The sequence below is a fragment of the Triturus cristatus genome, chromosome 2_2 (genome assembly GCF_964204655.1).
Source record: "Triturus cristatus chromosome 2_2, aTriCri1.1, whole genome shotgun sequence".
Taxonomy (NCBI): Eukaryota; Metazoa; Chordata; class Amphibia; order Caudata; family Salamandridae; genus Triturus; species Triturus cristatus.
The window spans coordinates 1,222,087,384-1,222,101,584 of NC_140582.1; the positions used below are offsets into that span (position 1 = coordinate 1,222,087,384).

General features: G+C 44.6%; 1 protein-coding gene across 1 annotated transcript; it reads left to right on the forward strand.

Annotated features, from left to right (window-relative positions):
* The first annotated feature begins 8,927 nt into the window (after positions 1-8,927).
* LOC146863441 (E3 SUMO-protein ligase KIAA1586-like) lies at positions 8,928-9,620 on the forward strand. The gene has a single exon (XM_085643171.1). It carries the CDS (start codon positions 8,928-8,930, stop codon positions 9,618-9,620), a length of 693 nt encoding a protein of 230 aa, XP_085499297.1.
* Positions 9,621-14,201: the final 4,581 nt, after the last annotated feature.

Below are 14,201 nucleotides of genomic sequence, written 5' to 3' on the forward strand. Positions count from 1 at the left end.
CTAATGGGTGTGCACTGTTTGCTGATAGAATGCTGTTGCTAACCCTGGGCATAGTACTACGCTACGCTCATGGAGCCTGCGTAGTTTGTGCTACTACGCACTACGCAAATTACACATAGCACAGTGCAAAAACTGTACTGAAACACGTAGCCTAGCAGCAAAATCAACAACACCCACAAGTGCTTTGATGAAGCAATTTTACATGCTAAAAAGCATATAACCAATTCACAAAAGTGAACTTGGAGAATGAAAATATTAGGCAATAATCCTAATCTAGGACCAAGCAGATGCCTTGAACACAAAGAGCATATCATGCTGAACGATTCAGTGGTGGTCCCTTCCTCCTAGGACCACCCCAAGCACAGTTATGGGCAAAAATACAATCCCAACCAAAGGCCCTGCAAAGCATTATGGAACGAGATTAGCAGTGGGCAGTGAATATTATAGTGTCCAATATCAAAATAATTCTACAAAGAGCTGCAGTTGAGCTAGTCGTTACTAGATGTCCCTCACGAGTCAAGTGCAAAAGAATTGAAACCCTTTCATGAAGCTTTTGCATTTGACTCGTGAGGGACATCTAGTAACGACTAGTTGGACTGCAGCTCTTTACTGGGGTGAATGTATGGAATTGTTCTGCATTCTGTCCAACTGTTTTTGTCACCCCGAGTGGGATGGGTATGCCCAGATGTGGGTCCTGTGCTCTCCATGCCACTGGAATCAAGCTATCCTGGCTGAAGAGGGGTGAAACCCCGAAACCGGTCCTAGGATGCTTTTTTCTAGTCCAGGGAGGACCTGGCTTGGCAGTTCGGGCTGGGCTGTTCCCATGAGGCACAGGTCAAGACTAATTTGCATATGGCTCAGTGCTTAATTTGTGCCGGTGCTTTCCGGTGCTTAGCACCGGCACCTAATTATCAGGGCCGGGTCTACACACTCAGGTGCACGTAATTGATTTATACAAGTAATTTACTTGCTTCGCTAATGCTACGGGACTTGGCAGTGGCAAAACTCAAGTGTTTTACTTCCCGTACGACTCCAGACTCTGGAGACACTGTCTGCAGACTGTACGACTTGTCACTCACACTTCACTTCACACTACTTCTGAGTTCTCAATGATCAGATTCTTTCTGATCTCACATACTGCTCGCTCGCGTTTTGCGGCTCGATTGTTGCACTGGCGCAGTGGGCGCCGGCCGGGCGGGACACTTGAGCAGGGCTCGATTTTGGTTCTCGGGGGTTGGGGGCGGGGGCTGTATGCGGCAGCGTGCGCACTGCGCAGATTTTTTCAAATTGTGGATTGATTGCACACGCCACGCATTCAGTGCCACGCCCCAGCATAGCCGCACCTAGTCTTCTTGGTTCTTCGTTCAACGGCCGTTCACTGACACTCACTATTAGTACTGAGTGACCCGGCCGGACGACGTTGTGACTGAGCCTTGAGTTAGCCAGGGTCTGGCAACAGCGGCTGCACCAGGTGAGAGTGAGACAGGGCCTCCTAGCAGGCCTAAGCCCTAATCAGAGAAAGAGACAGTTAATAAAGCTGCGCAGCAGCTGGCATTGCATAGAGAGAGTCCTAGACCACTAGTCCCGAGTGCCACGGCCACCCACGTCTCAGGTCCCACTCACTCAACTGAACCCCGCCACTGTCTCCGGCGCCCGGCTGTCCCATTCCCATCATCCAGTCCACTCCCAGCCAGTTTGCGAAGTGTGTTGCGGCCTGGGCGCTCCTCTGACTCTGAGCCTCAACCTGACCTGTGCGTGCCCTGGCTCTGGCTGAGCCGAGGAGCTAGAGATTCATGAATGATGAATGAATCTCCAGGCAGGCAGGCGGCAGGCCTAATACAGCAATGAGCAATCAATCAGTTAATAAAGCTGCGCAGTAGCCGGCAGAGTCCCGAGTCTCACGGCCACTTGACACGTCCCAGTGGTAGTGTAGGAAAGAATGTCTTCGTCTCATAAGGTTGTATTGATTATAGATAGCCGAGGTCGAAGTTTCTTTGCATCAACCCAAAAAAGTATCCCACCTCTGGCAAGCAGTGCAAGGACCAAACACGCTATCTGTAAGTGTCGTGCCTTCAACCGCCCAAACATCAGTTAAATGAAGTAAAAATTGTATTCTGGGCCTGATGAAAATGGATTTCTGGTCATGAAATAGAAGCAGTTGGTTGTCACTTTTTTTTTAAAAAAAAGGTGTCAGCAGTTTGCTTCAGCGAGTAAGGTGCCAAGTCAGAATGACAGTAAACTTGTGATCTGGGCAATCAATAAGGTGCTCCGATAACTTCTGCTTCATTACACTTATAATAAGAAGCTATAGATCTGCGGCACATAAAATGTTGATAAAAAGGAGACGTGGGCACTGCTGCCGGAGGGCTCGCCAGCACCTACAGTAGGTGCAATATTGCCATCTATAGTTTGTGCGCGTGTATTTTTTCAAAGAGGAAATTCGGTGTCGGGTTGGGGTGTGGGTTGGGTTGGCCGGTTGGGGCTGTGTGTGCGCGCTGACTTCCTTTCAGATTGCGCATTCGCTGTATGATGAGGTTAAGGTTGGGCTGGCCCGGCTGGGGCATCATATGTTCCGGTCTGTTTAGATTTCTGGTCTCTGTACTGCAGCATTTTGGTTTTATACTTTCTTAGTACAATGCTGTCGGTTTCAAGTGTTTGGTTTAGGGCCCCTAGGGGTTTGTTATTTTAAAGGTTTCAGTCTCTGGTGTTTTGGCCTCTGAAGTACACACAGACGGAGTATTAGATCTTTATGGTCTCTGGGGGCAGTAAGCGTGTGGCATCACTGATGCAATGCAACAGTCAGCACCACCAGGTGACTCGAGGCAGGGCCGGCCGGTCACCGTGTCGTAGTGTAGGAATGATGAGCAGTACTGATGATGAGATGCACAGACCGGCGGCTGACTAGTTCTATCCGCCGCCGGCCATACACAGGCACACTGACTGTAGTACACACAGGTTTTTTTTTACTGAAAACTTAATGGAAGTGAAACCCCAGCTTACAATGCGTCGAGAGAGACTGCTGCAGCCTGCTACTGATGATAGCTCGCCAAGCTCGGGGTGTATACAGCCTGCTGCTGCGAAGATTGGTACACGAGATGAGGGTCATGGTCATCTGCATCATATGGATGGTGGTTGGGTCAGGTCCATGCTGAGAGGACTGCAAGACTCCCAAAGTCCCATGTTATCTATAGCACTACAGCAGTAGCGCGGACGCTATAGACAGCGCATGGCACCCATGTGGATTGTTGTTGATTCCACAGGGCAGGCTGATATTACTGTTTATGCATTGGGCATGCCATCATCATTCACAATGCACTGCCATTGATGGAGCGGCTAGAGATTCTCCACTCGGTGCTGCTGTGCACCATGGTGCAGTACTGCCATGGTAGTGCTAATGAAAACCTGTCAAGTGTCACTAAGATGTCTCAAGTTTGGGACTTTTTAGATGCCCTAGCTGGCCCTGCTGAAGTGTGGGTGCAGAGCAAACTGCAGCTCCCTCCAAATTATTAAAGTGCTCTCTTAATAATATTGAGATACTCTGCTAAACAAGGCCCATATCTTTCTTCATATTTTTACAATGCACTCTTTATCCGTATATGTATGTTTGTCATAACTGTGTAGATAGGTAGGTCAGAATTTCCATAGCAAGAGCTTCGTTGTTAATTCTGGTGGTGCTCAACGAATCTGCATAATGTTAATACACTTATCACCATCAGGCACCAGCACAGTGGGCACTGCACAAACCGATACTGACTAATCTAATTTAAAATGGCCCGGCCGGGGTTCAGTTAATGTTAAACTGTCCCGCCCTGCCATGTCCTCCATTCACAGATTCCTCCCTGGGCCCTGCTTCAGAGTGGCTAATAATGCTAAAGCTGGCAAAAAAGGGCCCGGCCAGCCTGCCCTCGTAATATCCTCCATTCCTTCCCCCCTGCAGAGTGTCTAAATTAAATGTTAAATCTGTGCAGGCTTGCAAAAAACTGCCTCATCTGTGTCTCGCTATCGCTCCTCTCGCAGTCCTGGAGAATGCCCGCTATCAGGGATGGCGCAGACTGCAGACAGGCAATTGAAACCTCAACCTAAGCTCTAACTGTGGGTGCAACAGGTCTGACGGCCCATGGTTCCATTGCCTGCCATTTGAGCAGTAAGAAGTTGCAAATTTTACTATTATAAATCCAAGATCAGTATAAAAAATATGATGAGCCATATATAAATAAATCCCATTAAAAGTAGGATGTTAAATAATCTGGTTGCCTTCTTTCCTGTACCAGGCAGTAAGTAAATAGTTGCACATGCAGCACACCTAATAATGAGCACAGCATAGTCTTAAAGGCTCTTTAAGTGTGCGGCATGCCATGGTCTGTGCTTGTACATTTGTAATGTGTAATCGTGCCCAGTGTCCCTTAATATGTGTTAAAAAAAGAGATGATGTGCAAAGAGACTGACAGGAGTAGGTCAGCGTCAGCCATCAGCCTCGCAGTGTCCTCCATTAATTAGATTCGAACTTCAAAGCAATATATAACGTGCGCCGCCTGAGCATTTGATTAAACAGGAGGCCCGTGGACTTTTCGTGCCACTGGCTTTCTTCAGTGAGTCGTGCGGATGTATTTTTCTCAAGAATTGTTTGCTTTTATTTATGGCGGAGACTGACAGAGCTGCAGTTTGTGTCTACTAAGTAGACAAATACCTTGGGCTTCATGAAGTTTATTTATGCCTCTCTACTTTCTTAACTTCCTTATTACTAACAGCCGCAAAACAGAAGCATGGTAGCAAGAGGGAGGTGAGCTGAGGAATAACTTAGAAGATGCCAGTAGGGAGGAAAGGGTAGGAAGCAGAGAGAGAGACAGAGGTAAAGAGGGGTGAGCCCTGAGGTCACATACCAAGAGAGAGATGACAGAGCAAGAGATGGGTGAGGAGAGAAGGAAAGATATATAGAAAGACAGGGTGTTGAGGGAGGGATAGGTAGACTAGAGAGAAACTAAAGTAAAGACAATAAGAGTTGGAGGTAGACAGGGGGGGCGTGGCGGTGAGATTTAGAGAGAAAAATAGAAGCAAGAAGAGAGAATACTGGGGACTTTGCTACATTATGCTGCCAAACAGGGCGATACGCATCTGTGATTGTTCAACAACTTTGAGCGATGTTTTTAATTTCCAGGACAACAAGGTTATGGTGAAAATGTCTCTATTTTGCTCTGGAGAAAAAATATTTGTCTAGTGTGGCCTGCAACAAAACTGTAGTCCAAATTATCTACTTTAGGACTTCGTTTCTTACTCCCGAATGTCATTACATTGAAGTTTATTTATCAAATGTGTAAGTTTGATGATGTCTTAAATTAGCCTGCACAGGTGCTCAAGCCCGAACATAGATGTAAAGTTATCCCTCACTGATACACCCTAATAGTAGCTACAACACACAGTTGTTGCAGGAATCTCAACAAAGAATCTCTGCCAGCACAGTATCTCTGGGAGAGGCTCGGGATAGCTTGCCATTTCACACTAAACACAGGCCTACCGGCTGCCTGCAAAGTGCCCTTGAGGCCTTGCTTAACCCAAGAAACGGGTCTGCATTTCGGCTCTGGGTAAGTCATTTTTTCCCATTTAGAGGGATGACGGCTCACCTCGCTAGCCCATTCCTTAGATTGCCTTAAGTTAAAGTGCCAAGCCCTGGAGGTACCAAAGAAAACATACCGAATGTGACAGCAGGAGTAGGGTCCCTATACAACCTGTGTCTTCCTCACAGGACTCACGTGGCTTCAGAGACCTATGTTAAGCCATCTTGAATCATTACTGCTGTTTCGTAGAGCTATTCCTACATACATATCATTAACAAATAACAACTAGCAATGTCTCTGGTAGCTACTCAACTGTCCAAAGCATCAGCCGATGTGCAGGTATTCTACCACAGCACTGGATAGAGCAGGAAGTTGAGGCACTTGGGGTTGGTGAGTTTAGGATTGTGGAAAGATTTGGTTCATACTTTTGAGTTCACCAACATCACTCAACAAGCAGTGGGCTTCTAAATGCTCCACTGTAACATACCACACTCTCACCACCTGCGCCGGAATGGGCAAGGCTCATTTGCTAGGTTTGTCCTTAGTGTGATGTTTGGATTTTTCTCAATCTTATGACTTCATTCAGTGATGTAACATTGAGGGCAGCACCAACACTCTGAAAATTGTTCCAGCCCCAATGGCTTGGGTACCTTTCTTTGACATTTTCATGCTTTTTGGCCTGGCCCGGGTGCCTTTGTGTGACGTTTCTATGCTTTCTGGCCTGGGTGCCTTTGTGTGACGTTACCATGCTTTCTGGCCTGGCTCGGTGCCTTTGTTTGACATTTCTATGCTTTCTGGCCTGGGTGCGTTTGTGTGACGTTTTAATGATTTCTGGCCAGGGTGCCTTTCTGCGACGTTTCCATGATTTCTTGCCTGGGTGCCTTTGTGTGATGTTTCCATGCTTTCTGGCGTGGCTGGGTGCCTTTGTGTGACATTTCTATGCTTTCTGGCCTGGCTGGGTGCCTTAGTGTGACATTTCCATGATTTCTGGCCTGGGTGCCTTTGTGTGACATTTCCATGTTTCCTTGTCTGAGTACTTAGGAGTGTGAGATTTCCATGCTTTCTGGCCTGGGTGCTTATGTCAGGTCATCATTTATGATTTACTTTGCTTTGAAAGTTAATACAGCGAAATATGTAATGGAAAATGTGTTGCGCACCATTTTGGTTTTTCTTTTTGCAAAATGTTTTTGAGGGGAGAATTCCCCTTCAGGCAAACACCTCTGGCAGTCATCTAGCTTGCTGTGCTCGTGTGCTATGCACCGTATGGGGGCTGGTGTAACAAAACTTGCCATGGCTGCTTTGGGTTCCCTTAGTGTCAATTAATTAATTTTTGTGAATAACAGTGTGTAACTAACTCCGCACACTGCCACCTCACCCTGCTTTTGTTATACCGGAAGCCAAAGCATAAAATTGAGGCAAACTTTATAGACTTTGTGTCTCTTTCGAGTGAGCGCTGCAGGGCAGGCAGGGGTATGAGTTGGAAAAGGCCTGAATTTGGGTGGCCATAGTAGGAGGAGGATCCATTTGGATTGTACTTGTAGTCAGTCATGGATGGTAATATATGTGCAGATGCAGAAATGTCTTTGGTGCAAACTGCAAATAAATATTACTTGTGCATGTTACTTAGAGGAATTGACATCACACTTCGCACAAGTCTAGCGTGTTTTCTTTCACTTTGCTTCCCTAGAATGTCGAACACTGGACAGAAGAAGTTTTCAAGCTACTTCACAAAATTTAAGCCCAAAGATGATGAGGAGCCTGCAAGCAAACTTGCTAGAAAAGACCATGTACTTCCAGTGGATGAAGGGAACAAGTAAGATGATGAAGTGCGAGAGTAGGCACTAGATGAAAGGGACACCACTGCTAGCAGCAGCGTGATCACCTCTACAGAAGAAAAGACACAAGATAGTCCTCTTCGAGATGAGCAGTATCAGGCTGTGGATATTGATACAGAGACAGAGGAAACGCCAAGCACTAGCAAACAGTTTGACATATCAATGAAACCACATTCAGAGTTTTTAGGAAAAGCATTCTTCCTAAAGGTTGGAAACATGACCAAAAAATATATTTCCAACGCAAGAATCCGTGGTTAATTGTTAAAGGCCCTAACCTTGGCTGTTCTGTGTGTCGCCAAGTCCGTGATCTTGGTGCTAAGAAATCCAGGGGAATGAAATTGTCCAAAGAATGGACTGAGTCTACTGTGAAGGCATATGGCACCAATATAGAACAGCAGAAATCATTGAGGGAAAAGATTGGAGAACATGCACAAAGCAAGGCTCATATTACAACTTTAAAAATCTTAGAAAATGCAAAAAAAGATCCTTTATTGAAAGTAACTGCAAAAGCGCAATCTTTACAAATGTCAGCAGCAGCCAGAATATTCTGAGTAGCTTATAAGGAAGCAAAGCGGAACAGGCCAGCATATGGTTTTGAAACCGAGATAGACTGCCACCAGTTGAATGGACTAGATATGGGGTGAATTTTGCACTCCAATGTAGCTTGCTCAAACATACAGCGCCACAAAGCCTCAGAAATGAAGAGGAAGATATTTGCCAAAATTATTGAACTTTCCCCAAAAGTAAGTACTAGATGAAGCCACTGCATTAAATAGGAAAAGTTCTTTAATTGTGTACATGCGAATGCAGCTACCTGGCATGGGCTCCCCAGCTAATAATTTTGTTGACCTCATTGAGATGAGTGATTTGTCAGCTGACGGCACAGTAAACAGTTTACTATCTGCACTAACAATAGATCCAGTTAACATAGGTGAGGACTTTCTCTCCAAATGCCTGGTTTCAGTTGCCTGTGATGGAGCTTCTGTGATGTTTGGCCGCCACAGTGGTGTTGTGAAGAGGTTGCAAGAAAAAATCTCTCCCAATATTGTAGCCTGGCACTGCTCAGCACATCGCCTGGAACTTGCCGTTCATGATGTTATGAAAAATATTGGTGCTACAAATCATTTCAAAAACGTACTCGATAAGCTGTATTCTCTATTTGCCACATCTGTTAAAAACCGTTTGGAGCTAAAAGAACGTGCAGAAGCTCTTGACATTCAGCTTTGCAGAATAGGTCGAGTGAGATACTCGTTGGGTTGCATCAAGCTTCAGAACAGTGGAGGCTATTTGGAATGCTTGCCCTGCTCTCTACAAGTACTTCACTAGAGCAGCCGATGATGGTTCCCGTGACAGTTCAACACAAAATATGTACACAGGCCTAGGAAGGCGGTTTTCATCTATCCAGTTTGTTGCTAATCTTGGGCTCATGTATGATGCTCTTCAGGAGTTATCAGAGTTATCACTCGAGTTACAGAAACGTGAGTCTACAATCATTGATGCTCAACGAGTTATTTGTCGGCAAATTGCAGTGTTTGAGGCAATGGTAGACAGGCAAGGGAACCACTCCTCACAGTGTAAAAAGGGCATAGAAGAAAATATATTCCAAGGTGTGATGCTGCACAAAGGAAAGACCACTGATAAAATCATTGAACAGGGACAGATTTTTCGTAGTCTTGCAGAAAATCTAAGACATTGTTTGTTGTCTACAGGAGGTACTAATTGTACCGACAAAAAGACGGAGTATGATACACTGATTAGCGAAGTGAAAGTTTTATACAAACAGTACTGGCCTGATGAGCTACCTGTTCTTTATGGTGAAAGTGATATTGAGTCTCTGTGTAAACGATTCAATATTGCCAGTCGAGAAACCATACGAGCTTACAGAGAGTTTAAGGAATCTGGAGGGAAAGAAATTAAAAGGCAGTTCAAGGAGCTTTTGATGGCCTTACACACTATTGCAATCAGTACTGCAGAATGTGAGCGGGGCTTTTCTCAAATGAATCTTATTTGCACATCTACAAAAGCATCGTTGCTGGCTGAAACAACATGTTCTTTAATGTTTTTAAATCCTGTTGGCCCATCGTTGAAGAGATTCAACCCGATCCCCTATGTTCAGTCATGGCTTGCAAAAGGACGAAGAGCAGCTGATGACACTAGGAGTAAAGAAAGGAAAGAGGAAGACTTGGAATGCACAGGCAATTTAGACTGTTTTTGGGCATTTCTAGAAAAATAGATGCTAGCCAATTCCAACCGACAAAACACTTGTCATTGCAATGTTTTGAAAAAGTTAGGCTTTTCTGTGTTTGGATATTTAATTATTGTTCTAGTTTATATAGGTTATTTATTTGAAATTATAACACTTTGTTGACAGTGTCAATTTATTTAATTTTTTGCTATATTTATGTCTTTTCCTTTTTTTTGGATGTTATATATATTGTTATATTTTATATGTTATTTATTTTGTTTTTATGAGACAATCCTTTTTCGTTTTTCATTTTAGAACATGTATATATTTATTTGACTGTATTTATCTATATTTTAGTTTGAGTCATTTTGTCTTTATTTATTTATATTTTGTATGGTACTCTGGTCATTTTGCGCTAATGGGTATGACTTGAGATACAGAAATTCAAACTGCCCAGCCAGCCACTACCTATTCTTTTGGCTTGGGTACCTAAAGGACTTTTTGGGGGAGTTAACATTTTTCTGTGCTTTGTTAATATCCAAATCTTTAATTAAAAAAAGTCATATTTTGAATATATATGCCTCTTTTCTAATCTCTGTCTTGTCTGTATGATGCAGAACTACATTTGGAAACGCCAGTTAAGTTCCATGTTTTTTACTATTCAGAATGTCTAATAAATGCACATATAGCTCCATGCCAGGGAGTAAGTTATAGTAACCAGCCCAATTGTTAATCACCCTTTTTAATTGTTTTGTCACATAAGCTATGTAGAAGTTGTAGCTTTGATCTCATAGACTCTATTAAAAAGGGCATGCCCTACCCCAAATCAGCACATAGAGCACTGGAATTGTCCCTTTTCATTGCATTAGTTATTTTATCTAATTTATTCCAAAATTGTACTTTAAATGCACTTTTGATTTAATCTTTTTCAAAATGTTCACAGGGCAGGGGAACCTCCTATCTAAACCTTACTATGAGGAAGGCAGGCTCCCTTGCTGAACTCATCTGACTTTTCGCAGTGCCAGTTGAGGATGTGGGTGGAGCTAATAGAGGAAGTGGGTGGAGCCAGTGGAGGAAGTGGGTGGGTCCAAAGAAAAGTAGGTGTGGCCTCCGACAAAGATTTGAGCACTTGCAGTTCAAATTTTACAAATTAAGCACTGGGTGAATGTATGATATTGTTCTGCATTCTGTCCATCAACTGGTTTTTTGAAATTGATGAAATGTGTGGCGTACAAAAGGGAAAAGTATTTTTAGAATGACATTTTTCAAGCACATTTTGTGAAACCGGATTAACAAGAATCATTCAGGCGTCAGCTTCGCGTGTGACTTCATATTCAGAGTTACAACAGGATGAAGTGGTGCATCTTTTTATTTGGAAGCTTACACCTGGCCTCAGTGCCACAAACATGTCCGCTGAACTGCTGCCATTCAAAGGATGTAGGACCTCATTTAGACAATACTTTGACACATGACAGAACAGCAAGCCTTCCTGCTGCACTGTTGTGTGTCAAAATAAAAGGGCAGTAATGCACCATGTCTACATGGTACAGCGCATTCCTGTCCTTTAGCCCTGCGCTAGTGCACAGTGGGCTGCCATGTGCCAACGCAAGCACCCTTGCACCATTGAGTTAGGGTGTCTGCATTGTAGGGGGGATTGTTTTTGTGCAGAAAGGGACACCTTCCTCCACAAAAACAAGGACAAGAGGTGTGTTTCTGTGTGTGCTGCAGAATGTAGAGCACATAGAAAAAGGAGAAACAAGGAGAGATAAAGGTATTTCTTCTCTTTGTACCTCCGTTATGCCTCTCCTGGGCAGGTGTAGGAGTCTGGCACATTCTCAGGTGTACGTAACCATGTAAATCTGGGAATGCATCAGAATCCATGGGTGTTGCATGGGAACACCCACAGCAACACCCATGGACGCAGAGTAGTGCGTTAACGGGAGCATATTTACAAGTCTGTGAAGGTGATTTTACACGGCCTTGTAAATATGGGCAGACACACTGCGCTGAAGGTGCATCAAAAAAAGTGACATACCGGCGGTACAATGGGCTTGTAAATAAGCATCATAGTAGCTGGTAAAGATGTTTTATAGAAAAAGGTGTATACAAGTTAAATGACAGCCCTGTTCTGTAAAAGCAAACAAAGTGGCACCTGGTGTGTGAGAATGCGAGTGAATGTAAGTGGCTTGAATGTTCACCATTTTATCTTCTTTCTCACATACATCCATGAATGAACAGACTCTTGTTTCGGCGCCTGGTCTGCTGTGTTATTTGGTAATTCTATGAATAAGGCAACAGGACCCTTTATAGCTGAGCATGATGACTTTGTTTGCCTAGAGGAAGGAATATGCTACTTACCAGTATGCATCTGTTCTTGGCATGTAGAGCTGCAGATCTACACACTTTTGCATAGATCGCCATCTGGTGTTGGGCCCGGATGTTTGCAGTTTGTTTTTCCTCTTGGAAAGTGTTTGGAAGTCACGAGGTCGGTGACTCCTCCCTTGGTTCGTATTGCGCATGGGCTTCGGCTCCATCCTCAGATTGTTTTTCGCCAACAGGGAAAGATGGAGCGTAGTAATAATAGTGAAGAAACCCATGTGTGTTGTATCTAAATAAGATAGACTGGAACAGATACAGGTAGCCGGGGAGGCGGGTGGGCATGTGTAGATCTGCAGCTCTACATGCCAAGAACAGATGCATACTGGTAAGTAGCATAATCCGTTCGAGGCATATGAGCTGCAGATTACACACTTTTGCATAGACTATATAGCAGTTCCCAACCCTAGCGGCGACCACCGGTATCTGTTGCAGTAGTTTGAAAAAGTGTTTTTAGTACAGCCTGACCCACACTAGCTTGTTGCTTGGTTTGCACATCTACACAGTAATGTTTAGTGAAAGTGTGCGGTGTTGACCATGTAGCTGCTTTGCAGATATCATCTAATGGGATGTTCCCTAGAAAAGCCATAGAAGCCCCTATCTTTCGTGTAGAGTGGGCTTTAGGGGGAACAGATAGCGTGCGTTTTGCCTTGTGGTAGCAAATCTGTATGCATTTTACAATCCACCTAGCTATCCCTAATTTAGAGATGGGGTTGCCTTTATGTGGTGGAGAGAAAGAGACAAAGAGTTGTTTTGTCTTTCTGAAAGGTTGTGTTCTCTGGATATAGTAAAGTAAGGCCCTTTTAACATCCAGTTTGTGTAGAGCCCTTTCTGCAACAGTTTGAGGTTGCGAGAAAAAAAACGGTAATTCTACCGATTGGTTTAGATGAAAGGGGGGAATGACTATGGGTAGGAATTTTGGGTTGGTACGGAGGACAACCTTGTTCGGGTGCATTTGGAGAAAAGGTTCTTGTATAGTAAGTGCTTTTATCTCACTGACCCTTCTAAGGGAAGTGATGGCTACAAGGAAAGCTGTTTTCCATGTGAGAAATTGCAGTTCACATTTATGCAAAGGTTCGAAAGGCGGTCCCATTAGCCTTGTGAGAACTATATTTAAGTTCCACACAGGTGAGGGTGGTACTCTGGGGGGAATTATTCGTTTGAGGCCTTCCATGAAGGCTTTAATGGCAGGCACTCTGAAAAGTGATAGGTGCTGTCTGTTTTGTAGGTAAGCGGCGATTGCGGCGAGGTGTAGCCGAATGGATGTATATGCTAGGTTACAACTTTGTAGATGGAGTAAGTAGCATATGATGTGCTGTATAGACACGTCTAGAGGATTGATTGTGTTGTTATGGCAATAAACAACAAATCTTTTCCACTTTGCTGCGTAGCAGGCTCTAGTAGTAGGGCGCCTAGCTTCTCTGATGACATTCATACAGTCAGGGGGAAGGTTAAGGTATCCGAATTCTAGGATCTCAGGAGCCAGATCGCAAGGTTGAGCTGAGCTGGGTCCGGGTGTCTGATCTCTCCATGGTTCTGGGTTAGGAGGCATGGTGAGAGGTGTAACTTTTGGTGTGGCACTACCGAGAGTTCCAGCCGCGTGGTGTACCACGGTTGTCTGGCCCATGTTGGAGCTACTAGAATCAGTGTGAGGGAGTGCTGTTGTAGCTTTCGCACCACTAATGGAATTAGTGGGAGAGGTGGAAAGGCGTACGCAAATTTGCCTGACCAGTTCATCCATATCGCATTGCTTTTGGACAATGGGTGTGGGTATCTGGCGGCGAAGCTTGGGCATTTTTTGTTTTCGTGGGTGGCGAAGAGGTCTATGTGTGGATGCCCCCACATCTGAAAGAATGGGTGAAGAACCTGCGGGTGAAGTTCCCACTCGTGGATCTGCTGCGTTTGTCTACTGAGCAGATCTGCCATGGTGTTTTGGACTCCTGAGACATGTTGGGCTAGGAGAAAGATTTTGTGTGGAATTGCCCATCTCCATATGCTCTGTGCTAGTTGAGAGAGCTGTGGAGAGTGTGTGCCGCCTTGTTTTTGAATGTAGTACATGGCCGTCATGTTGTCTGTGCGAATAAGGACTGCCTTGCCTAAAATGTGAGTGTGAAAGGATTTTAGGGCTAGAAAGATTGCCAGTAACTCCAGATGGTTGATGTGGAGTAACTTTTGTTGCGGCGTCCATGTGCCCTGCACTGTGAGGTGTAATAGATGAGCTCCCCAGCCGGAGAGCGATGCGTCTGTTAGGAT